General features: G+C 42.2%; 1 protein-coding gene across 1 annotated transcript; it reads left to right on the top strand.

Annotated features, from left to right (window-relative positions):
* The first annotated feature begins 2,095 nt into the window (after positions 1 to 2,095).
* LOC120225933 (L-lactate dehydrogenase B chain-like) lies at positions 2,096 to 26,976 on the top strand. Its single transcript, XM_039224104.1, is given in 5 exon segments — positions 2,096 to 2,124; positions 3,128 to 3,275; positions 26,130 to 26,352; positions 26,355 to 26,852; positions 26,855 to 26,976. Coding segments are annotated over 5 exon segments (1,020 nt in total).
* Positions 26,977 to 27,248: the final 272 nt, after the last annotated feature.

Consider the following 27,248-nt stretch of genomic DNA (forward strand, 5'->3'; position numbering starts at 1 on the left):
GTGATGCAGTCTGTATGGAATGATCCCTTTGGGGGCAGCCAGCCTGAGGAGATAAACCTCAGCATGGGAAAATTTGGGAGGAAGCATGCGGGTGCCTTGAAGGCCAAGGTGGTCGCACTCCCGGGGCAGAGGGAAAAGAGCAGCTGAAAGAAATATTTCTAGATTTTTGGAGTCTCTCTTCATTGGAATGTGTCCTTCACAGACAGAAATAAAAGTGTTGGCCTTTTGAGTAAGGAGTGAGGAGGCGTTCATAAGTGCGTTATCCCTACAGCCAGAAGAAGGGGTAAGGACAGATGAAGGGCAAGGGCAAGGGCAATGAGAGGAGCTGAGCAAGGCCTTTCAAAACAGGACGGGTCAGAAACACTGTTCTCTCCCATGACTTTCTCCTCTGAAAGAAGTGACCCCCCAGCTTCAAGAGGATTCTTGTGCAATTATGCATAATGTGCTTTTGATTAAGTATCAAAACAAAGGAATGGAATTTCGGAAAAACTTGGCCACTGCCTGAGGTGAATTCTACCGTTCGTGGGCCTGTGTCTCCAATGAGGACATGACCAGAAGCCCTTATGTGAAGTCCCTGTTGGTTGGATGGGGGGGCTGTGGAGACAATTCCTGTCACTCAGTAAATATCCCATGAAGGGACACACGTAGGAATGGGAGATGAGAAGAAACTGACGCATGGAGTAAAATAATGACTCTCAGGTGGGCGCCCCATGTGGTGATGGTTCCACAGTATCATCCAAAGGAGTCTAATTAGTACCTGCTGCGGATGCATCTGTGTGACAGCTGGTGATGGGGGTGGGGGTTGTGGTATGAAACCTATGGCCACAGCTGTGGGGAACAGGGCTGGAGAAAGACACAGGGATGGAAATGGTATCTCTTGGATCCTTATTCATTCTTTCGGAACAGCGCTGATTTCAACACGGTCTCAAGGAGCACCCCAAATCCATCCCCTACCAATCTCCACCCAGCCACAAACTTCCTTAAACAGTTTAGTCTCATGTTTAAACAAGTCGACATTTTATTTCTGCACAACTTCCTGAGTTTAGTATATGCTTGAGCTCTCCTTCTAAGTTTGTGAGAGGGAAGAGGAGTTGGCGACATTGGTTGTCCATTTAGAAAAGAGAGAAAAGTTTTGGATTCCTACCTTATCTCACTGCAAGAGTTTAGCCAACTGCAGAGAGGGGGAGTAGCCTACCTCAGATCACCCTCACTTCTGACAGCAATGGGGGGCGTGGGTGGCTCCGCCATTAATCCTCACTTTCCATCATTTGCAGGACTCAGACTCATTGAGAGCTATTATACCTATGGTGACAGTGAGTTCCAAGGGAAGGAAACAGATGAAAATCGGCCAAGAGAAAAGCACATAGGTGAAATCTGGGGGTGTAACAAATGCAGAATATTCATTCTTCTCTCCTCTGGGAGTCAGGATGCATTACTTTCTGGTATCCATGTGTGACAATATGCACAGATTATTGCCAATCAGGGAAGCTCACTCAAACCTTGATGTTAGAGTTTTTATTGGGGCTTCATAACATAGACATGATTAATTGATTGATTGATTGCCCATGTAGCTAATTTCGGTCTCCAGGTCATCTGATACCACATGACCCCAGAGCCCTCAACCTAAATCATATTATTTGTTCTTCTGGCATGGCCAGCGCTTGCTCTAAGATTATCCAGCCTCTATCATAAATCATACAGTTAGACTATCCATTCTGACATCAGGCTCCCAGGCAAAACAAGACACCGCTATCAAGCATGACATTTCAAGGACTTGAGGATTACTTCCCAGGATCTGAGATTAAAAGCCGGACCTCTTGGGAGGCAAGGTTAAATTCTTTACTACACATGTACACATAACAATAAATTGCAGGTGGCTTGTAGATCTAAATAAAAAACAAGTTAAAGAACCAGAATAAAATATAGGTGAAAGTTTTGTAATCCTGGAGTATAGAGTTTCCATCTAAACATAAAACTTCTGAACTAAAGACACCACAAACAAATTGAAAGATAACCAACTGAACTAGAGAGTACATCCACGCCATATTTAACAGTTGACAAATCAATATAAAAAGACAAATAGTACATTGGAAAAATGGACATAATCCACAAGGAACAGAAAAAGTAAGTGTATCCTACAGGTGACTATGTAGATTTGTATAAACTGTTTGGGGGGGACTGTTTATTTAGAGTCATTAAAGTAAAATTTTTATTTTGAGAGAGAAAGAGAGTACAAGTGAGGGGGGGCAGAGAGAGAGAGAGAGAGAGAATCCCAAGCAGGGTCCCTGCTATCAGTGCAGAGACCCACGAAGGGCTTGATCTCACAAATGGTGAGATCATGACCTGAGCTGAAATAAACAAGAGTTGGATGCTTAACTGACTGAGCCACCCAGGAGCCCCCAAAATGTAAAATTTTAAATGAGACTTTACCTTTGGAAATACAGTTTACAGAAATTGCACACAAACTCAGAAACATGTGTTTGTACATACACACACACACACACACACACACACAGACATATATATCTACATATTTGCAATAAAAAGATGGGAAAATCTCATTCTCTAACCCATATAAACAAATATCTAGTCAATACAACAATGGCATGGGAAGCATTCATTGAATAGGCAAGCTGCAAAAGAATACTTATAGCTTGATTCTGTTTTATATATATATAAAGCCTGTAAATATGTGTAATCTATAAATGTATAACAATGAATGCCCACATATCTATCATATATATACACAGGAAAAACAAAGACTTAGAAGTAGTCACCCCCAAAGGGAAACAGAGAGATAAATTTTTCTTTTCTTTTATATCATGTGATTGTATCTGAATTTGCTTCCGCAAGCACAGGTATACGTGTGAGTTTTGCAATTAAACACACATGCATGTGTACAACGGTCCTGTGCTTGTGCTGACCTGACTACACTGGCGCTTCTTCCCAGAATCCCCTGCTCTACGTGATTCTGGGTGAGAGTCGGCTGAAAGAGAAGTTTGCAGGAGATGTGGAAAAAAGAAATACATCAGCAGCCTTTATTCTCTGAAATCTGTGGTCAAATATAACAACCAAGACACACAAGGCGGGGGTAGGTTCTACGTTGTCCTAACTCTCCCCTACCCAGCATCCAGAATTTCTCCACCCGGGTCCTGCTGACCAACAGCGGTCCTGAGCCTTCCTCTGGGACCCCTCTGGATTCCCCCTTTGGCTACAATCTCAGAGGTGGTAGTTGTAAGACTCCCCACCTCCCCTTTGCAACCCCACTCCGGCAGGTGGGTGTGCCTGCTTGGCTTCCCCATGTCCCCAGCAAGCTCGACCTGTCCTACTGTCCCAGTGCTCAGCAGGGCTGGGGAAAGACATTTCTCTCATTTTCCAAGGCCCCTTCCTGGACCTTTACCTCCCAATCTCCTCCCATCTTTGTGTAGGTTTGATTCCCACATAAATCCCTTATTTCATAATATTCGTAGTGGTTCTGCTTTCCTGACAGGATGCTAAGAGTTACCACATATCCATGTACTAGATGTATATGTGTATGTGTACTTGTTACATAGAACGTGAAGCAAGCTTTCTGATGGGAAAGTTGAGTTTCGCTTTTCCCCTTGGAGTCTCTCAGGCTGTCAGCCCGCTGCCCCCAGCACTGGGATGCTCTCCTGTCACAGCCTGGCCCACTTGGGAACAAAAGTCCCCTCCCCCTAGCCCTCTCTTCATAGCTAAGAGAGCCGGAAACGTGAAAAAATGCTAAATCCTAAGGGAAATGAGTGAAATACTCAACTGAATCAAAACAAGAAAATTTCTGCAAACAGCTGGAATTCCATCAGAGCTTAACTTGATTTTAGGGATTCTTGGGTTCTGTCACACATCCTGGGTTTGGTGGAGGTCATCATGTAATCCCTTTCCTAGAAATTGCTCCTTCAACTTTTAGACCCATTGGAATCCCAATGGGGAAAAAAGTGAAGAAGAGGGAATAAATCTTTCAGCCTTGCCTGCCATGTGTTGAATATTGAACTTGCAGATATCATCTCACTTAACCCTCACGGCATCCTGTGAGGCAAATGTTATTCTCTGTGGTCTGAGAAGAGAACATTGTGGCTCAGAGATGTTAAGTGAATCTTCCAAAGTCGCGCTGGTCGGTAAACACAGGATTCAGTAGTTGAGCGCGGTTCTTAAACACGTGCTTACCCACATGATGGGCTCTTGGAGATAAACAGTCAGTCTCTCTGGCTGCCTTCTGAATTAGTTAGCCACTACTGCAGAAACATGCTCTAAGATCTCAGTGGCTCACAGCCACATCTGTTTCTCACTCCAGGTATGTGGGTTGGCCGTAAGTTGGCTGTGGGCTCAGCTGAGTTTAGATGGCCTCAGGCTTAGGTCTGGTCAAGGTCTTTTGTCTGTCTGGATTCTGAAAAGCCAAAGGAGCCCTGGATACTTAGGCCAAGTTCTTCTTACAGTGGATGGCAGATGCTACAGAGGACAAGTGGAAACTTGCCATGTTACTTAAAACATGAGCTCAGCACTGGCACACTGTCGCTGCCACCTCTATGCCATTGACTCATAGTCAATTGGTCTACAGTCAGGGAGGGGCAGCAGAAGTACTCCCCTTCCATAATGAGCAAGAAAGGGAGTGAAGATTTGCTGAACATTCCTCCCTAAAGTTCTGACTCCAGATTTCAATTTCTCTTCTGAGAGGGCGGAGGTCTTCCCCTCAAGCAGAATCTCATTCAAGCAACAGCAGTGTGGCTCAGTCCTCAGATAATCAAATATCAGAATAACAAAGTGACTGTCGCATTCATTATCTGCTATTGGGTAATAATTCACTGCGCAATTTAGTGACTTAAAGTAGCAACAATCATTTATTTTGCTCAGGAACCTGTAATTTGAATAGGGCTCATCTCTGCTTCATACAACATCAGCTGAAGTGGCTTAAAGGTTGGGATGACTCAACATCTGGAGGGCTATAATCATCTGAAGATTCATTTACCTCACGTACCTGACAGTTGACATTGTCTGTTGGCCAGGACCTCACCTGGTGATCAGAACAGCTATACATGTCGTCTCCACGGGGATTCTTGGCCTGGGTTTCAAGTATGAGTGTCCCAAGAGAACAGGCAGTAGTGCATAGAGTTTTTGTGATCTACCCTTGGAAGTGACATAGCTTCACTTCTGCTGTACTGGTTGGGTAGTCTTCCACTCTGGTTCAAGAGAAGAGAATGTGGACCCCCATCACTTAATACCCTTAATACATCACTTAACACATCACAGAAGTACATATGGGATGGGACATATTTAGAAGAGGTAATATGCTACAACCATGTAACAGCAGTTCAAGCCATCAGATTGGGAGAACATTATTCCTCCTCCAGGTATTAAGGAAGAAAGACCATAATATTATAGTAAGTTTTTCAGCTCTCCTTATGGAAACTGAAAACCTTTTATTCACACTTACCATAGGAGCATCTATACTCACACCACGTGGCCCTAACTGAGATAGTTGATTAGACCAGAGCTATATCCTTGACCCAAATAAGGTCTATCAGTGTCTTTGCCAAATAGACTCCCAACCAACATGTAAACTTGGGGGCTGTTAGCCGTCACCATTTTTCTATCCTGTCTCCTGCCAGAAAAACCCAGCTTGTCACTGGAGACAACAATCAGAAGTGGGTTGTGAGGCTGATCGAAAGACTTTCCAGCTCCCTACACCATTCCAGCTCCTGGACATGGCAGAGAGAGAGAGGGAGGGAGACACAAAATCCAAAGCAAGCTCCAGGCTCTGAACTGTCAGCACAGAGCCCAATGCGGGGCTCAAACTCACGAACTGTGAGATCATGACCTGAGCCCAAGATGGATACTTAACCGACTGAGCCACTCAGGTGCCCTGAGAAGTGCAGAATTCTAAAGCCAAATATCCTGCATCTTGAGGAGGGTGACATATTCACAGGGAAGGGAGAGGGTTCTACCCGGCCCTATGTGTGGCATTCAAATTAGAAGAGTGGGCACCGTGATAATGGCCTGGCTTTGGGGAATCATGGTCTTTGCTACATGGACTTGAGGACTATTTGTACAAACAAAAGAGCAATGACGTAGAGGGATGTGGAAAGATGAACTAGATGTTTATCTCCTTTAAGAAAAAATCCTACCCCTCCCTTTCCATCTGGTAGGAGGGGAGAGGCTATTAGAGAGAAGGCAAGAAGATAGAAGCTCAGAAGTCAGCTGTGGATCTCTAAGAAGACAGAGATGAAACCAGCTGGCCCGTGACTAAGACCTGTTAACCACCAACCTTATGCTGCTATGACTTTCTGCTATAGCAACTCACCTATTAAAGTGGGGGATAGTGGCTGAAATCTTAGAGGAACCAACCCCACATACCCACACCCCAACACAGGTACAAGACATAACGTGCTCTGGGACAGAGGACTAAATAGATTTGGTGGGTGAAGGCCTAGATTCAGTATATTCACCTGCCTGCGAATGGCCCCACAGTACCGCCTCCCACAGCCTTCAAATCATCCACACCAAGATGACATTCTAGCAATATCTATCCCGCTAGATTCTGTTCTAAGGGGCCTGCACAAGAAGGCTCTGGGTACACTTGGAGGCACATCAGAGTAGAACAACAGGGTCTTGGACTCAGGACTTTGGACGGGATTAGAAATGTAGGGAGAAAAGTCACAGGGCTTTCTCACTGGGAATTTTTGGAGAATTCTATGCCCAACTCCTCATAGCTGTTCAGGGGCAGTGTGCAGAGAGAGGATTAGTGTTGGGGAAGCCCATGTGCCAGGCACTCTGCTACACACTTCACATTTAATCCTTGGTTTAGCCCTTCCTAGTGGGTGTGATTCCCGGTAGACATTACTATTCCCGTTTTATGGATGAGGGAGTAAAGGGCAGAGGGATTCCTTAACTTTCTCCAGACCAGACATCTGATAAGTAGCAGAACTAACACACGATTTTGAAAAGGGATACCGCAGCAAACTCTTTAATATTTTCTGATTTGGGGAAAGCCATTGTCACAACACAGAGGAGAAAAACAAGTCAATCTTACATGTAAGCAGATGGTAGGGATGTGAATTAGACAGAGAGGGGATGCTGCCACCTGCAAACAGAGCTTCTGGAGAATTCTGCTCCAAGAGCAGCTTGTCAAGTGACTAGTGACCCAGCATAGTGGGTCACCACAAAACCAGGTGTCTCGGCAGCACATCAACCCTTCTGCAAACTGTTCTCTGATTCTGCACATGTTTGGAGGTAAAAGAGGGAAAGCCCCAGAGAACGTCCTGCATAAAAGATGAGGCTAAATCCAGCTCCTTTTCTCTAATGCCAAGATCTTTCAGAAGATGAGAAAAGGTCTTACAAAATCCTGATGCCCAGGCAACACCCCAGATCAATTAAATCAAAATCTTTAGGGTGAAACCTAGACATCAGTAGTTTAAAAAAAAATTTTTTTTAAACATTTATTTATCTTGGAGAGACAGAGAGAGACAGCGTATTCAGGGAAGGGGCAGAGAGAGAGGGAGACACAGAATCTGAAGCAGGCCCCAGGCTCTGAGTTGTCAGCCCAGAGTCCAACACGAGGCTCAGACCCACAAATGGTGAGATCATGACCTGAGCCAAAGTCAGACACTTACCAACTGAGCCACCCAGGTGCCCCTGGACATCAGTATTTCTTAAAACTCTCCAGGTGATTCCTGTTGCAGCCAAGAACCATGGCTCTAGTTGTAATTAATGCTGTAGGAGCCCAGAGAAGTCTTTGTCCAGCAAATGATGCAATGCATTCTTAGAAAACTTTACCTTTGCTCACCTTCCATTGTCCTTCATGTTTTTGCCTTTCCTTGGGTTTTTATGGTCAGGATGAAAAGGAATACCTTTGTGCCACTATATATATATAGTGACTAGTGACCCAGCTATATATATATAAATAATATATATATAAATAATATATATATAAATAATATATATAAATAATATATAAATAATATATATAAATAATATATATAAATAATATATATAAATAATATATATATAAATAATATATATATAAATAATATATATATAAATAATATATATATAAATAATATATATATATATATTTATAGCACTGATATAGCACCTGGTATGACATTCTGGACTTAATCTATACTTATTGGTCTATGCTTTGTTATCTCTGTTCTCCACTAGAGGGTAAGTTCCATGGATCAGCACCGCCATAGTGCGCAGCTCTGGGGGTACAATTCATGTATCACACGAAGTGAATAGTACTACCTGAAGTTGTACAGCACAGTAGCCTTGTGTGGGGGTAGAAATTTTTATCTTGTTCATTGTTGTTTCCCAAACTCCTAAAACAGTACCTGGAACATAGATGATGCTCAATAAATCTTTTTTGAGTGAATGAATAAGTGAATGCGAATGTAGAATATAATAAGGATCCTCTTTAGGGAAAAACCTGGTTTTCCTCCATCCTAGGACCTGGGTTCTGATACGCGTCATCTTATTTTTCATTACCACCATCATCTTGTTGTCATTGTCACCATCACCACCTGTGTTATTAGGCTTCCACATAAAATTTCTTTTGGAAATAAGATTCAATAACTAAAAATGAAAGTTTGAAAACTAATGCCCTATTGAATATAATGTTGACTTTCCCTAAAACCATGCCTATCACCCCCTTTCCCCTCATAAATGGCTTTGGGACCAAACAAACTTGGGTTTAGATTCTGGCTTCATCGCTCACTAGCAATGGGACCCAGGGTAGTTTTTCATCTTCATATGGTTATTTTAATAACTAACTTACTAGACTATTGTCAATTAAGAGAAGTTGTATATAAAAAGCTTGTGACAAAAAAGTATATGAAAATGTGCCCCCCAAAAAAGCACACCAAAAAAAAAATCGCCCCATCTCACTAGCACATGGGGAAATGTAAATGAAAACAAGATAAGACTTTTCATCCATCAGATTGGTAAAAATGCTAAAACAAGATAGTATATTCATTACTTAAGGGCACCTGGGTAGCTCAGTCAGTGCAGCATCTAACTCTTGATTTTGGCTCAAGTCGTTATCTCATGGCTGTGGGATTGAGCCACGCATTGGGCTCCGTGCTGAGCATGGAGCTTGCTTAGAACTCTCTCTCTCTCTCTCTCTCTCTCTCTCTCTCTCCCTCTCTCTCTCTCCTCCCTCTCCCCCATTCATGCACTTTTTCTCTAAAAAAGAAATGTTCATAAGGTAATTATAGCTGCTCTTAACAAATAAACCTCCAAATCTCAGGGACTTAATAAAATAGAATTTTTTTTTCAACTAAAGACCAATCAGCAGTGACAGGGAGGGATGTTCCATCAAGTCCTCCATGGACTCAGGCTGATACTCTCTTTTGAGTATCTCCCATTATGTGCACTGGAATTCCCGAGACACTCTGCCTCCCTTCAGAGGAGGGATTATACCAGAGGAGGGATTATACCAGAGGTTTTAACCAGCCGGCTTGTCGCTTCTACTCGGTTATCTTTGACCAGAACCAGTGACATGGCCGCCCCTAATGGCAAAGGCAAGAGCAGCTGAAAATGCAGCTGTTTGCTGGCTGTCTGACTGCTTCTCCACAACAGCTCTGAAGGATAGAACCAGAGCAGGACTGGGGTGCCTGGGTGGCTCAGTCAAGTAAGCATCTGCTTAAGGCTCAGGTCATGATCATGGGGCTCATGGGTTCAAGCCCCGCTTCAGGCTTTGGGCTGACAATGCAGATCCTGCATCTGACCCTCTGCCTCCCTGTCTCTCTGTCCCTCCCCTGCTCGCGCTTGCACGCTCTCTCAAAAATAAATTAACATGAAAAAAAAACCTAAGTGTATTAAAAAAAAAAAAAAAGGAACCAGAGCAAGACCCGCTAGTGAACGACTGCCTACCTCTGCACAGGCACTGTCAGTGTTGGTGAGAATGGGCTATATGCAACTGGCAGAAAAGTAAATTGGTTATAGACCCTCAGAAGACCTTGTGGCCATAACTTTTAAAATTCAAAACAAGGTTTTCCCATGACCTAGCAATTCTACTTCTTGGCACCAATCCAAGAGGCCTAAAGATGCATACACTAGAATGTTGATGACAACTCTGTTGCAATCACGAACCCAAACTCACTTTCTACCAATAGGGAAAAGTCCACATAAGCCATGCTTATCTATGTTATGGAATTCAATGCAGCAGTTTTGTGAGTTTAGGTAATGAATAGGAAAAATGTCTGGAGGTTCATGGACCAGAAAGAAATAATGGTCAACTCCAAGTAAAGGGAAGAGGAGAGGGTAGAAGGGAGGGAAGAGGGCTTGGCAGAGACAGGAACATGAAGCTCTTATTGCAGAGCGAGGGCAGCCCCAAGCAAGCCCACCCTCTTAGAAAAAGGTTGTATTAACTCCACTCCTCCACTTCTAGGTAATTGTCCAAAAGAACGGAAACAGGAACTCAAACACTTGTATGCAGATGTTAATAGCGTCATTATTCACAGTAGCCACAAGGTAGAAACAGCCCAAGTGTCATCCACAGATGAAAGGATTAAAAAAAAAAATGGTGGTATATCTATACAATAGAATATGATTCAGCCATAAAAACGAATGAAGTTCTAATGCCTGCTATAACATGGATGAACCCCGAAAATACACTAAGTGAAACCCGTCAGATGCATAAGAAAATATCACATGATTCCACTTACATGTAGTATCTACAATGACAAATTCATAGAGAAAGAAAGCAGAATAGTGGTGACAAAGTGGGGGAGGGGAAATGGGAAACTGCAGCGGGATTCTTACACAGTCATGACACTGAGGCTTTTCTTTCCAGGGAGCAACTTTATTCCTGCCGGCACTGCTCAGTTGGGTTTGTACCCAAAGACCTGAGCCCCGAACGGCACGTGGAGTAGTTTTTTATATATTTTTCCTTCTTTGTTTCCCATATATAGTAACACACAAATATGCAGTCTGATTAAGTGGTCTCATCTTACAAGGTCATGAGGGATGTTGTCACATACGCATGTAGCCAGGTTGCCTTGAGGTTTTTTTCCTTTCCTTAGGGAGGAGACTCTATTACAAAACTATTGCTTAATGATTACAGTTTCTGCTTAGGATGATGAAAAATTTTGGAAATAGTGTTCATGGCGATTCTCAAAAACATTGACAATGTGATTCTTGCCACTGAATTATATACTTAAAAATGGTTAAAATGACAAATTTTGTTTATATATTTTACCAAAATGAAAGCATAATCAAATGATCCACAGTTGAACCTCAAAAGAAAAGCTATTTAATATATTTTCAACTTGCCTTCAGAAAGAGTGAAATAGGCTCTTTTATTTTTAATGCTTAGTTTTGAAAGGGAGAGAGAGGTGTGAGCAGGGGAGGGGCAGAGAGACAGGGACAGAGGGTCTGAAGTGGGCTCCCTGCTGTCAGTGCAGGGCCTGATGGGCTCAAAGTCACGAACCCTGAGATCATGACCTGACGCGAAGTCAGATGCTCAACCAACTGAGCCACCCAAGCATCCCTCAAATAGGCTCTTCTTGAGTCCAGAGAAGCAGAATGAGGATTAAAAGGGCCTTTTGTAGAAACCAGATTTTCCCCCTTCACCCCCCAGACATAGTTTCCAACATTTAGGAGTCTACTTTTGCTGCAGATTGTTAAAGATGACAGAGTTCTGTGTAAGGAGAGGGAAGAATGTAATTAAGCCTGAGGAGAAGTGTGCCATTTAAACCTCTTTAATAGGAAATCTGGTGAGTCTAGTCATGTACTATGGGAAGCTGATAATAGAGGTAGAAAATGGGAGGCAAGTTGTAGGAAGTTTGCCTTTGAATCAGGTGAATGGAGACCAGCCCTTCCTCCCTGGAATAACTATTGATGCAATACTCTATTGTGCCATGTGTGTTTTGAGGGGGTGGAGGGAGGCGATTAAATGATTTATGTGTTTAATTTCCCTGGATGCTTAAAAGGCTGCTGTCCTGTGCTCTGAACACAGAGAAATTGATTAAAATAACAATTGCCGGGAGCACAACCACCAGCAATCAGCACGAGGGGCTGTTTTCCTCTCTTAGAATTAGACCCAATTCCTCCCAGCTGCCAGGGGTCATCTGTTGGCCCTTGGGGGCTAGCATGGAATTTTCAAAACTAACAAGATTTAACCTTAACTAACAAGGTCAGTAGAAAAAGTAACAAATTCTCCAGGCCCCAAAGAAGGGAACAAAGCTTGTCTCTTACTGGTCTCCACTTTGCTCCTGCTCTCCAGGGCCTCCAGTTCTTAAATAAATAAACTTGTAATCCAGTGAAAATTAACAAATATTTATTGAAAGACTGGTGGTTCCTGGGGGGGGGGGGGGGAACTGAGGGGACAATGTCCTAGGGAATGAGCAGAGGAGGGAGAGAATTTCATTCGGAAAGTAATGTGCACGGAAGGGCTCAGGTGTGAAGCAACAGATTTTGCCTCTTAGTACCTTCTGTGACCTTGAGCAAGTGATTTATCCTCCCTGAGCCACGGCTTCCTTGTCTGCACAGCAGGGATGATAGTAATGTCTCCTGTATGGTGTTGCATGCATATAAGAGAGAGACGTGTAAAGGCCTGGCACAGAGTAAAAGCTTAGTAAGTCGTTGGCATTATCGGTGTCATTGGCTGCAGATCACAGAAGTGGAGAACAGAGGTCCAAACACTCAGAAGAGGACACTTAGGGGAGAGAAAAGAGATTGGCTTTGGGATGGGCACCAAGTCCATTGAGAAGCTAGCAATAGGAAGAGAACTCACTGAAAGGGTTATATTTATGATTGGACTTTTATTATAAAGGGTACGCATAGGACGAAGTGTGGAAGGGTCTTGGATACAGAACTTCCATTCCCAGGAAGTCATGGTGTGGAATCGTGGTGCATCACCCTCCCTGGACATCGCCATGTTCACCAAGCAGGGAGATTCACCACGCCTCAGTGTCCAGAAATTCTCTTCGGGCTTCATTACAAAGGCACAATTGGTTAACTCATTGGCCACCTGATTGAACTCAAGCTCCAACAGCTTTCCCCTCCCTAGTGGTAGAGTGACTGAAGAGTCCCACCCCTCTAATCTTGAATTTGGTTTGAAGCTTGAGACCAGATATAACCTTGATTATATCACAGATTTAGAGGTGAGAGAACTGGTCTTGAGTTTCCCTGGGTTTGACCAGGACCTGCCTTGATTTGTTTCTGTCTACCTCAGCTTCAGTATCTTCTTCTGTAAGTGGAAGAATGGCACGGTTACTTTCAGAAGTCTGATTCAGCAAAGCAAAACATATACATGTCGAAAAAAAAGTGGAAGGACATAAATCAAAACAATGAATGTTGATTGACTCTGGAAGATTTGTTTTCCTTTTTTGTAATTTCTGTAATATAATATCCATATCTTCCTATACTTAAAAAAATATTTGAAATGCCCTATGGTTCTACAATACACACACAAAAAACTCCAAAGCCTTTAAAAATTTAAAGTAACTCGGGGCGCCTGGGTGGCTTAGTCAGTTAAGCGTCCGACTTTCGCTTAGGTCATGATCTTGCGGTTCGTGGGTTCGAGCCCCGCGTTGGGCTCTGTGCTGACTGCCAGCTCAGAGCCTGGAGCCTGTTTCAGTCTGTGACTCCCTCTCTCTGACCCTCCCCTCCTCACGCTGTGTGTCTCTCTCTCTCCTAGAAATAAATAAAAACATTTTTAAAAAATTAAAAAAATTTAAAAAAAAATTAAAGTAACTAATCTACATATTTAAAATGCACAGATGTATACAGTTTGATGAGTCCTGACAAGTGTATACACCCCTATAACCAATACCCAAATGAAGATGGAGGACACTTCTATAAAATAAATGTCATGTAATGTGATGTAATGTATGGCATGGGGACTATAGTTAACAATACTGTATTGCATGTTTGTAAATTGCTAAGAGGGTGGATCTAAAAAGTTCTCATCATAATAAAGAACTTTTTTTGTAACTATTTATGGTGAAGAATATTAACTAGACTTACTGTTGGTGATCATTTCATAATATACACAAATACTGAACCATTGTGTACATTTGAAACGAATATAACGTTATGTGTCAATTATATCTCAATAAAAAAATAAAATAAAATGCAATTCCCCCCAGTTTTTTAAGGTGTAGAACACTTCTGTTACCCAAAAGTTCCCTTGGCATGCTTCTAATCTATCCCACCCCAGAGCCAGCTCTACTCCGACTTTTAACACCATCCATTGGTTTTTGTCTGTTCTTGAATTCCAAATAAATAGAATCATACAATATGTGCTCTGCTGTATCAGTTCGTCTTCTCAGAATCATGTTTGGAGATACATCCAGGTTGTTTCAGAAGTACATTATTGTTTAGTGCTGTCAATATTTCACTGTGTGAATGGACCACAGTGTGGTTATCAATTCTCCTGCTGATGGATATTTGGGTTGTTTCCAGTTTGGGGCGACTGACAATAAAGCTGCTACAAACATTCTTGTACAAGTGTTTTTGTGGACATCACTCTTCATGTCTCCTGGATATACACCCAGGCGTTGAGTTCCTGGATCCTAAGTGTATGGTGACTTGTTTATGAAACTGCCAAATAACCTCCGAAGGGGCTGCACCATCTAACGTTCCCGCCAGCAACGTATGAGAGTTCTAGCTGCTTTGCGTCCTCGGCCAGGTATTATCAGTCCTTGATTATAGACATTCTAATGAGCATAATGTGGCATTTTTGCTATTAATTTGCATCTTCTTGATAACTTGTTAAGTTGTGCGTCTTTACATTTGCTTCCTGGGCACTCATATTTTCTTTTGTGAAAGACCTGTTCAAGCCATTTGCCCCTTTTTTTAAAAAAATTGGAAAATGCTTCACCTTTTTCTGATGTTTCCATATCAGTTCCCTCATTTTATCCTCCCCGAAAGCCTGAGAGATGAGTGGAATGGCAATAATCCCTTGTCATAGATGAAGATGCTACATTTACAGAATGTGTCACAGCCAGACAACGGAATGGCAGCAACTAGAAGTTGGGATTTTCTCATTCCATTCTCACATAGATCATGCTTTTCTTCCCCATGAAAGGCTGTGAGGCTGTGATGCTTGTAAGACACCTGGAAAAGGGGTCTAAGTAGTGTACTCAAAGCTTCTACGTGATGCGAGTAAGCATGGGAAGGAAACAGCTTTGTTTCTCTAGTCAGACCCTGGTGGCTGCCTTTTACCAACCAACATGGTGGACCTCCTGAGACCACAGTGGGATTTATGGGTGCCTCCAGACAGAATACTCTTCAGTAGCTTCTTGGCTGAGTCTCACATGAAACAGTGGGTAAACGTTGCTTCCCAGGGCCATAAGTTCTTCAATCATAGGCTTCAGCACAACCCTAGGGCCATGTGGCCATCAAGTGAGACTGACATGTCCAGATCAAAGCAAGGTGAAGCAGTTCTAGCACTCTCCAGAGTGGGTGCTCAGTTCTGCCACATTCCTCTGTGCAAGGCTCACATCTACTGTCCTTGGGAAACATCCAGTTCATTCAAGCAAGAGAGCAAATCCCTGAGATGATCCATCTTGTCTCGTCGCCTCTAGTTACTCACTTTTCCTGCCCATCCCACTACCCATACTCTCTGCCTCCCTTGACATTGACTGCTGCCTGGACTCCGAAGGTAGACCATTGGCTTTAATTAACTTTTACTGATCACCTTCTGTATGCTTGCAATAGTTATGGTTCTTTCCACTCATATCATTTCATCATTTTGTTCTTTTTGAAATTCACCTGTCTGCTGTCTTACACCTTTAAAGAATCTTAACTTCAAAAATGATAAGAATAGCCCATGAACAAAGTCTACTTCTCTATGCTAACTTATGTTGGCTAGAGGAAAAGGCTATTCCTTTTTGGAAAACATGCGTCCTTCACTGTGGCACCCTAGAGAAGATTCCTCTTTTCTCTGGTTTAGCTTAGAGGGATGGTCTTGACTAGGACAATTCCAGGCAGCAGCCTAGAGGTCTGCTGCCTACTCCTGGTCTCACTTACTGATTGTGGAATGTCCCAGTTCTAAAATTTTCTCATCTATAAATGACGGGAGTGGATGAAGATGGGTTGCAAGAAGGAGCAGAGAATAGCCAGCTAGGGTTGATGTGAACATGAAATGTGAAGCAGAGAGGAAAGAGCTGAATGAAGGGTCTGTGCAGTGCCCACCATGTCACTTTATTCAGTGCGAGTGCTCCATAGGTATTTGATGAATAAGATAATACTGTATAGGTGTTTGATAGTCAGTCCTGTGGCAGAGTGATGATAGGATCATCAAGGATTCCTCAGATGGATCTGTCAGCCACCTCCCATGGTTGTGGTCAGTGGAGGACTAAGTGTGAACCACACTGGGCCAAATTACTTCATTACTTCATTAAAAAGAATTGTTTTAGGGCCACCTGGGTGGCTTAGTTGGCTAAGTGGCTGACTTAGGCTCAGGTCATGATCTAGTGTTTCGTGAGTGTGAGCCCTGCGTCAGGCTCTGTGCTGACAGTTCAGAGCCTGGAGTCCACTTCGGATTCTGTGTCTCCGTCTTTCTATGCCCCTCTCTCATTCATGCTCTGTTGTCTACCTATCTGTCTCTCTCTAGAAAATAAATAAACATATAAAAAAATTTAAATAATAGGTAGGTTACATGTAGTAAAGTTCACAAATTTTAAATGTATAGCTCAATGATGTTTTTTTCTTTTTTAAAATTTGTTTTTAATGTTTTTTTTTTTTTTTTTTTTTTTAGAGAGAGAGAGAGATAGTGCATGAGTGGGGGAGAGGCAGGGAGAAAGAGGGAGACACAGAATCCAAAGCAGGCTCCAGGCGCTGAGCTGTCAGCACAGAGCCCAATGCGGTGCTCAAAACTACAAACCATGAGATCATGACCTAAACTGAAATCAGACGCTTAGCCAACTGAGCCACCAGGCACCCCTCAGTGATTTTTCTTCTAAGTATACACCTGTGTAACCCGTCACTCAGTGCAAGACCTAGAACATTTGCAGCATTCCCACGGGCGCTTCATATCTTCCCAGTCAATGTCCTAGAAAGATAACCACTATTGTAACTTTCATAGTCATCAATTCGTTTTGCCTGTAGTTGAACTCTATATAAATGGAACTGGGCAGCATGTACTCTTTTTGTGTCTGGTTTCTTTTACTAGACATTCATCCATGTTGTTGTAGATAGCAGTAGTAGGGTATTTTTCATTTCTGAGTAGTAATATACAGTGGTATGAATATATCCCTATTTATTTATCTATTCTGTTAATGAATGTTTGGGTTATTTCTGCTTAAGGATATTATGCACAATGCTGCTATAGACACTTTTGTAGATGCCTTTGGTGAAAATACTAACTTAGTTCTGTTAGACATATACCTAGGAATCATAGGGTAGTTATATTTAACCTTATAAGAAATTGTAAGACAATTTTTCAAAGTGTTTGCACTGATTTTTACTCCCACCAGAAATAACAATTCCAGTTGCTCCACATCCTTGCCAACCTTTGATCTTTTCTGACTTTATTTTAACCATTCTACATTCTGGTGGGTGTACATGGTGGTTTTTTCCTCACACTTATTTTTAAGATTTTAAAAAATGTTTCTGTTTGTTAAGTTATGACATTCAGAATTAGCATTAAAAACAGGATAACTGAATTAATGTTGTTTTTAATTTTTCACTCTCTTGGATTTGTAAAGCAGTGTTTGATGGATTGAATGAGATCATCTATTACTCAGGTCTGCAAAAATATAGCAATTAAAGTAATGGACTCCAGTAGTCATTAGCATTTCCATTACTAAGGGACCCTTTCAAAACCTTCAGTCTTCTCTTTGAATCTGGGACCTTAGGAAGCCTCATGGGTTTTGTTTTCCACCACTTATACTATGGATAAAGAGGCTCACTGCAGGACTATTTAAAAATATATATTCTTAAAAGGCTCAAAGTGGCAAGAAGTGTTGAAATTAGAAAGACCCAGCTGAGGGGCACCTGGGTGGCTCAATCGGTTAAGCATCCAGCTTTGGCTCAGGTCATGATCTCGCAGTTTGTGAGTTCAAGCCCTGTGTTGGGCTCAGTATTAACAGCTCAGAGCCTGGAGCCTCCTTCAGATTCTGTGTCTCCCCCTCTCTCTGCCCCTCCCATACTCATGCTGTGTTTCTCTGTCTCTCAATAATAAGTAAAAATGTTAAAAAATTAAAAAAAAAAAAGAAAGGAAGGAAGGAAGGAAGAGCCAGTTGATTTCTGTTGGCATCAATTTCCTAGGAAGCTTTGAAAAAATTCACTTATTTGATTTAAGAATAATCATTTATTTAATGTATATTAAGTCCTGTGCACACAGATAAAGAACAATCTGTGGTCTTGAACAGTCATTTACTTATTTTGTGAGTCTTTGTCTGATAATCTAAACGATTTAAAATTCTTTCTGAGAACGGGCTGTGTTTGGTACACTGGTGTACTGACCATTATAATAACTAGGACAATGTCTGGCACATAGTAGGTGCTCAACAAAATGTTTATTAAGTGAATGAGTTAAAACTGTTCCTTTTCATATATACTCAGTGCCTAAGATAGAGCTTTGCAAATGACATACAATCCAGAAATGTTTGTGAAAGGAAAATAGAATATCTGGAAAGACAGAAGATTGAATGAGTCCAACAAAAGGAAGGAAAATTAATCCTGGCAAAGCTCCCTTTACATAAGCAAGGGCTTTATTATTTTCATAATACATGCTCTATACAACATATATCCACATATCCACCTGGACTTCACACAGACCTCTCAATCCAACATGTTCAAAATTAAACTCCTTGAATTTAAGTCTATAACCAGTTTTTAAGACCTCCCCCCTCATGTATCTCCTTAGTTAACACTACCCCCTAGCAACCTAGCACTGTCTCCCATGCCAGAAAATTAAGAGTAATCCCCAACTCCTCTCTTCCTCATCCACCTGTTCATTCATAAATTAGTTCATTCAACAAATAGTTATTAAGAGCCTTTTATGCACTTGATTTTGTTCTTGGTATTGATGACGTGTCTTTTGGACAACCTTTTCCTGAGAAGTACTTTGCTTATTCAAGAACCCAACTATTATCATCTTGATTCCCTAGGCAACAACCTATCATTTGAGACATGTTCCAGACTAGAGAACAAAAGCGAGAAGCTTTATTGCATGGCTGAACTTTCCATTTATAGAGGATGAGTCAAGGATGACTCATCTGATAACCATTTCTATTGAATTGCCATGTCTAGCTGAGAGAAATATCTCCATTCACAAAATTCTTCCCTTGTCTTTCTTACTGCTGCAGCACACTCATCATGCATTTAATCAGATTCTTCAATTGTGTGAGGGCTCAATGGCTCAGTTAGAGACAGAGTTTGGTGTGGACCAGGGGATCTGTGATGCTTGGTAGAAGGGTGTTTGCATATGTGCATGAAGTCATGGAGCACATTGATCCAAAAGGAGGGTGAATGTACCTCAGACCCAGAAATACCACTTTTTGCTAAGTCAATGCCAAACTCTAGACAGTAAGAGTGTTAATAGGATAAGATATCATAAAAATATTCAATTTTATGATCACTTGATGAGCAGTTGTTATGGGGAGACAAATATAGGCATACCCTGAGGTAGAAATACCTGACTCATCAAAGACTTACACATACAAAATTCAAATTTGATATAGCCCCCCTTGTCTCGAACCATTCTGAAATCTCCTCCAAACTCTCTCCTCGCCATCTTCTCTAGCTCCAGGTAGCAGTCAAGAATAAAGACCTGCCAGACCTGCTTATTTATTTCTATTTTTTTATGTTTACTTATGTTTGAGAGTGGGGGAGGGGCAGGGAGAGAGGGAGACACAAAATCTGACACAGGCTTCAGGCTCTGAGCTGTCAGCACAGATCCCCACCTGGGCCTTGAACTCACCAGCTGTGAGATCATGACCTGAGCTGAAGTGTTTAATGCTATCTGTCTACCGGTGTCCAGAAACTATTCAATTCCTTATCAACCTTCTTTTCCTCCTCAATTAAGTATTCTTGTCATCAACCACCAACAGTCAAAGGAAGAAAAAAAACCTTGCTCATAGTCCAAGTTGGCATTTAATGCTTTACTTATGAATTTTGAAGGAATACTGCTTCATATTTTTATTGTGGATATACAGCATTTTAGCCACATTGAGTGATATAGGCTTTTATTGGGACACACCTAAGAAAAATTTCAATGGGAATTTCCAACCACTGAACCTGACACATCCTTTGGGAACCCAGTCCACAAATTGGGACCTCTAGATCTGGAAGTGTCTTGTTTTCTGGGAGTGTCTTTCTGTTTTCTTGTTTATAAGGTTATGGAGTTTTCATAAAGTTTCTGGGAGAACAGGCATCGACATCTTTCATACATAGCAAGTCTGTACAAGCATTCCAGCTGTGTGTGTGTGTGTGTGTGTGTCTGTGTATCTGTGTGTCTGTGTGTGTGCATGTGCACATGTAAGAGGGAGTGAGAGCTGAGACAGATGGCTTCTTTCTGTACCCCAAGCCCATTCCCATGTATAGCAATGGTTATGTGGGAGATGTCCTCCAATCTGGTCCAGCAGAGCCCAAAAAGCAGAGGGAGACACAGGACTTGGGGAGGGAGCCACTTCTGTCCCAACATTTACAACAGCATACAAAGCCAATATCAGAATCATGGAAGAATGCCTCAAGGGGAGAGTTGGATAATAGCGGGCTCCACTTGACTTCCAGTTGCACCGATTTCCCAGATTCCCGTATTCAAGGCTATGTGACCATCTTAGGACATGGCTGTCCAGCTTCTGAGCCAGGAAGTGTTGGAAATTGTAGCCCATGTACCTCTCATGACCTTCTTTTTCTTTTTTTTTTTAAGTGGGCTTCATCCCCAGGGTGGAACCTAACCCAGGACTTGAACTTACAACTTTGAGATCAGCACCCAAGTTGAGATCAATGATTGGACACTTACCTGACTGAGCAACACAGGAGCTCCTCTCTCACAACCTTCTGGACCAAAGTTCCAATTCTTATAATTCACCAATTATTTGTAATTGCTCACTTATCTTACTTCCCCCCCTAATTTATAGCCAAATCACACGATTTACTTGTAAGAAATGTCTTTCTACAACCATATCTAGCCCTTCCTGTCTTTCCTTCTTTCTTTTGTATGCTCAGTAGGACCCTTAAGCACTAGGTAGACACTATGATCTTTATTTATAGATGAGGAAATTGAAGCTTATAGAGGTTAAGTAACTGGCCTATAGTCTCACGGGCAATAAATATTGGAAAAAGATTTGAACCCAAGTCCTACAACTCCAGAACCTGAGTTTCTCCCAGAAACTTTATGAAAACTCTACAACCTTATAAACAAGAAAACAGAAAGACACTCGCAGAAAACAAGACACTTCCAGATCTAGAGGTCCCAATTTGTGGACTGGGTTCCCAAAGGATGTGTCAGGTTAACCATCATTCATATATACATCCCAGTAGGAAAGAGAACAGTATATTAATAGCATGTGTCTCATGAGATCAATGAAACCATTAAATGAAGTGATTTTGGTTTAGTGTTTGGTCCATGGGAAGATGTAACAAATGTTAGTGATGGGAACGATAATGAAGAAGATGAAGAAGAAGAAGAAGAAAAAGGCGGATGAGAAGAAGGATGATAAGGAGGGGGAAGAGAAACATCAAAAGCTTTACTCATTTGCCTCCTTTACTAACGATTACAACTGCTTATGATGGAATTTGGGTGGTTATCATGATAGGACACAGCAAACTCAGGAGGTGGTTGGAAAAGATGCTATAATTTGGAGAAAAAGCTTTGTCTCTATGGAATTTGAGGACAGGTTTACTTTTCAAGCTGGAGATGTCACAATGCTCACCTCCTTTCTTCCAACAGACACCCCAAGGGCTAAATAGTTCCCTAAGACCCTTGGATTCATTTCCTCACCCTGAAAATCCAGTGAGACCCTGATTTCAGGGAATGGTGAGATGTGAGAGTGAAGGGAGGTTGGAAGGGCCTGGGGCCAGTGCTTGGACATTGATAACAGGTCTTCTTCTAATCCAGACCCTAGGAGACAGTCCTAAGGCCAATTTATTATGTTCTAACTGCCGCACTGTTAATCCCAGATACTAATGCATACAAGTAGCCTGTCCATGGAAAGAATAGGGTTAGAGGTTAGGGAAGAAACTACCAGTCCAGCCATCCAAAGATATATAACTAAAGTGCTCAGCTCTGCATTGGGGGTGAGGTTATTGGACATTAATTATCAGAGGCCTCCTAAAACTATTTTGGGAACTCAAATCTAAGCCAAAAGCAAAGATCAACATGTACATGTGTGCCTCTGATGGCTGGAGAGAAAAGTCCACCATGAGAACAGAAGAGAGGGCCAGAGACAGAGACCTATACAAGGGCAAGACCTTTAATACTAGGAATTCTGGTTTGATCTAATCATGTCTGGTCTGAACAGGCAGATTACCAACTCTGCCTTTGTTAACAGACATATACTAGTGAGGGGTGGGCAAACCCCAGATACAAATAGGAGCCAAAGGAGATATCTTCCTCCTGTGCAAGGTGCACCTCCCTAAAACTCGGCACAGTTTGACATTGTTTACTTACGTCTTCCCTCTACTTTACCAGCTGTAACTGTTCTAACCTCAGCTAGGATGGCTGCAAGTGTCTAGTACTGTAGACACCCTACCACCTACATGCCCACCTTTCTGTCCAGGCTTCCTCTTGTCCTGCCAGATTGTGGCCTTATAGGAGCCCAGAGGAGGAAGAGAGTAGCGTGGAATGGCCATGTCTTCTTGGTCTCCTTTGAAGGGGCTGAGCTTCAGCTGGGTCTTGAAGCACAGAAAAAATTAAGGCAAGTATGCATTCTAGGAGAGGCTATTCCTAATTTCTGCAATGGAAAGAAAGAACATAGTTATTATGATGATAAGCTCAAGGAGAAGGAGAATCCATCTATACAGCTAAAGTGGGAAATCAAAATATGGAGGGAAAGTTGGGAGGGAAGCTGACATACCTCATCATGCCCAGGAGATAGGGAAGAAGACTCTTTGCTCATGTCCCAGGGCTGAGATGAGGGATAGGCCTGCACCCACTCTGAGGCTTAGGTGTAAGCCTATGGAGGGTCCCAGAGCCCCTCCTCAAATATCCCCAACCTTTCCTACGCCATGGATTCCACTGGCCTTCTGCTGAAGCAAACTGATCTTATTGCAGAATAGTGTTTTAAAAAAAACAACACAGAACAACAAAGGAAACCAATTACATTGAAATATAGTTATCAAAATAATTTTTTAATGTACGCTTCCTTGTTAATGCATTAAATCATGCTTTTCACACTTTCTGTGGCGAAGGACTAATTTACTTATCTAATCCATCTTGGACTATCAACTTCAACAAATAGAATAAAAATACGAAATAAAAGATAAGTTGAAAAACAAAACCCAATTTTTATATGATTCAAAAAACATTATATTGTCAAATTGTTATAAAAGCTTCTAAATGTTTACACTCAATTCCTGTATTCCCTTGTCATGAAACTCTAATTGTGCAGGGACTGGCATGAGGCCACAGACCACCGCTCTGAAAAGCTCTGTATTAAATATGAGATCTAGCTGTGGGTCTACTAATGACTCTAATTTTCAAGTCATGATAAGCATAAATAATCTATCATTTGCATGTGAAATATCTATTAATTCTATTGGTGGCAAAATCAGTTATTGTTAATTCCATTAGGGCATGATGACTACTTTCATGATGGGAAGAAATACTAAATTTCAACCATCGGTTGGTGAAAATGAAGATGTAATTTTCTTCCCTTGCCCAAGTTCATCGACCTCCTAAATCCTCTTTCCAGATCCGGTTGGAGCTCCAGCCTAAGGCCCCCCACCCCACCCCCAGCCTTAAGCAATAGGAGGGGTAGTAAAGACTAGAAAAGGAATAGACACAACCACAACCACAGGAGAAGATGTTCCCCGAACCTCAGCAGTGCAATTCCTTCTTGTATCTTGAGTCCCGAGGTCATAGAGTCAGCTCTTGTGGTTCTGACTAGGGGAGGAAGCAGCCTGGGCGTGGAGGACCACAGGCCCAGACTCCAGGTAAGAGGGAGCTCAGATAATCAGAACTGATTGTCTCAGATAAAGGGACAGAAGCCCCAGAAGAAAAGGCAAGAGGCGTTGCAACCATGGGATCAGATGAAGGAAGCTGTCAGCCGGAACAAAGAGGTTTACAGCTTCCTTGGCCTTGCAGAGCTCAGAGGTGCAGGGGGGCCCAGGGGCCTCCACTAGAGCCCCCTTTCTTTGTTTTGGGATTGTGGTTTTTGCTGCTGCGCTTGCCCAGGCCCAGACGCATTTTCACCTCACTCATGTCCCCCCCCCCCCCCCCCCCCCCCCCCCCCCGCCCATACTGAAGGTTACCTTGTGCCAAACATGAGGGTAAGCACGGCACTTTTCACTCAACCCTAAAAGCCATGCTGGAGAATATGTGTCATAATCATCCCCGTATAATAAGTAGGGAAATGAGCTGAAGGCCATCCAGCTAGCACAAGTGTGAACAGCACACCTGGGACGTAATCGGGACCCTCTGAAGGTGGAGTCTGTGGTGGCTGCATGCCTCCTGTGTGCCAAATCCTTGGTTCACTTGGAGCAATACTGACCAGCTCTCCTAAGCACACTCAGGGGTGTTGGATCTACAAGGATAAACATAATCTTTTACCTTCAACATTTCTGGTATTGTTTGCATTTTACAAGAGTATGCATTTTGTTTTACTTTGTTTAAGGAAGAAATATATACATGAAGCAGAAAACATGAGCTGGCCAGGCTTCAGACTGGCCCTGTGTTGGCATCCAGGCCCCCATGTGGCACTGGAATGCTTCCATGGGCGGGTGAAGACTTGGTGTCGTTTAAGGATCTGCAATCGGGGCCAACAGTGCCCCCTAGAGGATTTGGGGTGCACTGTCAAGGTTCAGCCTACCAGCTTTGGTGGCAGTTGGGATGGGCAGGGTTTTGTTTCCCACGAAATGGGCAGAACTTGAAAGTCGCCACCACAAAACTAAAGAACATCAGGGAAAACTAAGGCCTAATCCATGCCAGTAGACAGCTCATGTGCTGCCTTGACAAGTGCAGTCAGAGGGGGGGAAAGGTGAAGGAAGGAGCAAATGTCCAAGGGCTCTTCTGGAACTATGCTTGGGAAGTTTCCAGGTCAGGGATTCAAAGCCAAGCTGTGGCCTGAGGAACAAGGTTCAAGTTCAGTTCTTTCAGTCATGAAACTTGGGCAGTCACTTGCATGTACGATGCTCACACCCACATTTACAGATGGGGAGCTGTTGAGAGGACCGAAGTGAAAAAATTTTGTTTACGTGCTTAGGTCTTATTATTGTCAACAGGTAAAAATACAGCCCTGTTTCTAGGTGCTGCCTGTGTTGTCACTGCCCATCAGAAATGGCATGTTTGGGCTCTATAAAGGCTGTTAACCCGTATGGGTTATATAATATAATATATGTTATATATTATATTATATTATATTATATTATATATATAATTATAATATATAATAAGCTATAAAAGCTTTATTTCAGAGGAAACTACTGTCCTGTATCTGGAAAACCAGGTATCCTGAGGCAGAAGACCCTTGAGACAAGAGCTAAGGGCTGACATCACAGACAAAGCTCAGGAACGAGACAACGATGGCAACTTTCCCCACTGCTGTTCGACATTGTACTGGAAGTCCTAGCCAGAGCAATTAGGCAAGCAAGACAAATAAGAAGCATTCATATTGGAAAGGAAGAAATAAACAATCTTTTTTGCAGGTCACGCAATGCCATGTGTAGAAGATCCAAAGAACAGTGAAGTTGTGAGATACAAGACCAACACAGAAAAATCATTCGTGTTTCAGTACACCAACAATGAGCAACCCAAAAAGGAAATTAAAAAAGCAACTCCATTTACAATAGCGTATCTTTTGTAAATAATAGATAAACAATAAACATTGTTTAAACAATAAAATATCTAAGAATAAACTTAACTGAGGAGGTGAATGGCTTATATACTGAAAACAATAAGGCATTGCTGAAAGAAATTAAAAAAGACCTAAATATACGGAAAAACATCTTGTGTTCATGGATTGAAAGAATTCATATTGTTAAGACGTCAGTACTACCCAAAGGTATCTATAGATTCAGTGCATTCCCAATCAAAAGGAGAAATGATGGATCTGCAACATGGGAGCTTATGTTTTCAGACACCTCAAATTATGGCAGATAGAGATTACCCTGTGATTGCCAATTCTAAAACTGTGGTGGTAATTTCAGGAATCTTCCGGTGGGAGGGAGAGAGCTATCCAAATCTGGTGCAGAGGAATATTAATGTCTTCAAATGTATTATTTCTCAGTCAAGCACAGTCCTAATTGTATCATAATTGTGGTTTCCAACCTAGTGGATACTCTCATATATGTTACCTGGAAACTAAATGGACTATCCAAGCACCATGTGATTGGAAGTGGGTGTAATCTGGATTCTGCTAGATTTTGTTATTACATAGCTGAAAAACTTGGCATCCATCCCAGCAGGTGCCATGGATGGATTTGGGGAGAACATGGACATTCAAGTGTAGCCGTGTGGAATAAAATGCATATGGCAGGGGTTTCTCTCCAGGAACTGACTCCAGACTTGGGAGCAGACAGTAACAGTGACACTTGGAAGAAAGTGTATAAGACAGTGGTTGAAAGAACCTATGATGTCATCAAGCTAAAAGGATATACCACCTGGGCTACTGGATTAAGTGTGGCTGATCTCACGGAATCCATGTTGAAAAATCTATCCAGAATTCATACAATGTCAACGATGGTGAAGAGAATGTATGGCATTGAGAACAAAGTCTTCCTTAGCCTTTCCTAAATGTTCAGGGATTAACCAGTGTTATCAACCAGAAGCTGAAGGACGATGAGGTTGCTCAGCTCAAGAAAAATGCAGATACTTTATGGGACATCCAGAAAGACCTAAAAGACCTGTGACTTCTAGCGTCTAGAAATTTAAACACTACAACATGATTAAAACTGAGTCCTTTAGTTTTCAACCCTGTATGTGGATCACGGCTTGCTTTTATCTTCCTAAATGTGCAAATCTGGGCTCATGGACTCAAAGCCCATGCTTGCAATAGAAGCCTCGAACAAATAAAATTAACTGTCATAGTGTGCTGCTAAAAATAAAAGTTGCAAATAGGTACGCAAGCAAGTGCGTGTACACACTTTTGTAGCAGCACTAGTCACAATAGCTAAAAGATGGA

This window comes from Hyaena hyaena, unplaced genomic scaffold (genome assembly GCF_003009895.1).
Source record: "Hyaena hyaena isolate Hyena2069 unplaced genomic scaffold, ASM300989v1 scaffold_16, whole genome shotgun sequence".
In the NCBI taxonomy this organism is placed as follows: domain Eukaryota; kingdom Metazoa; phylum Chordata; class Mammalia; order Carnivora; family Hyaenidae; genus Hyaena; species Hyaena hyaena.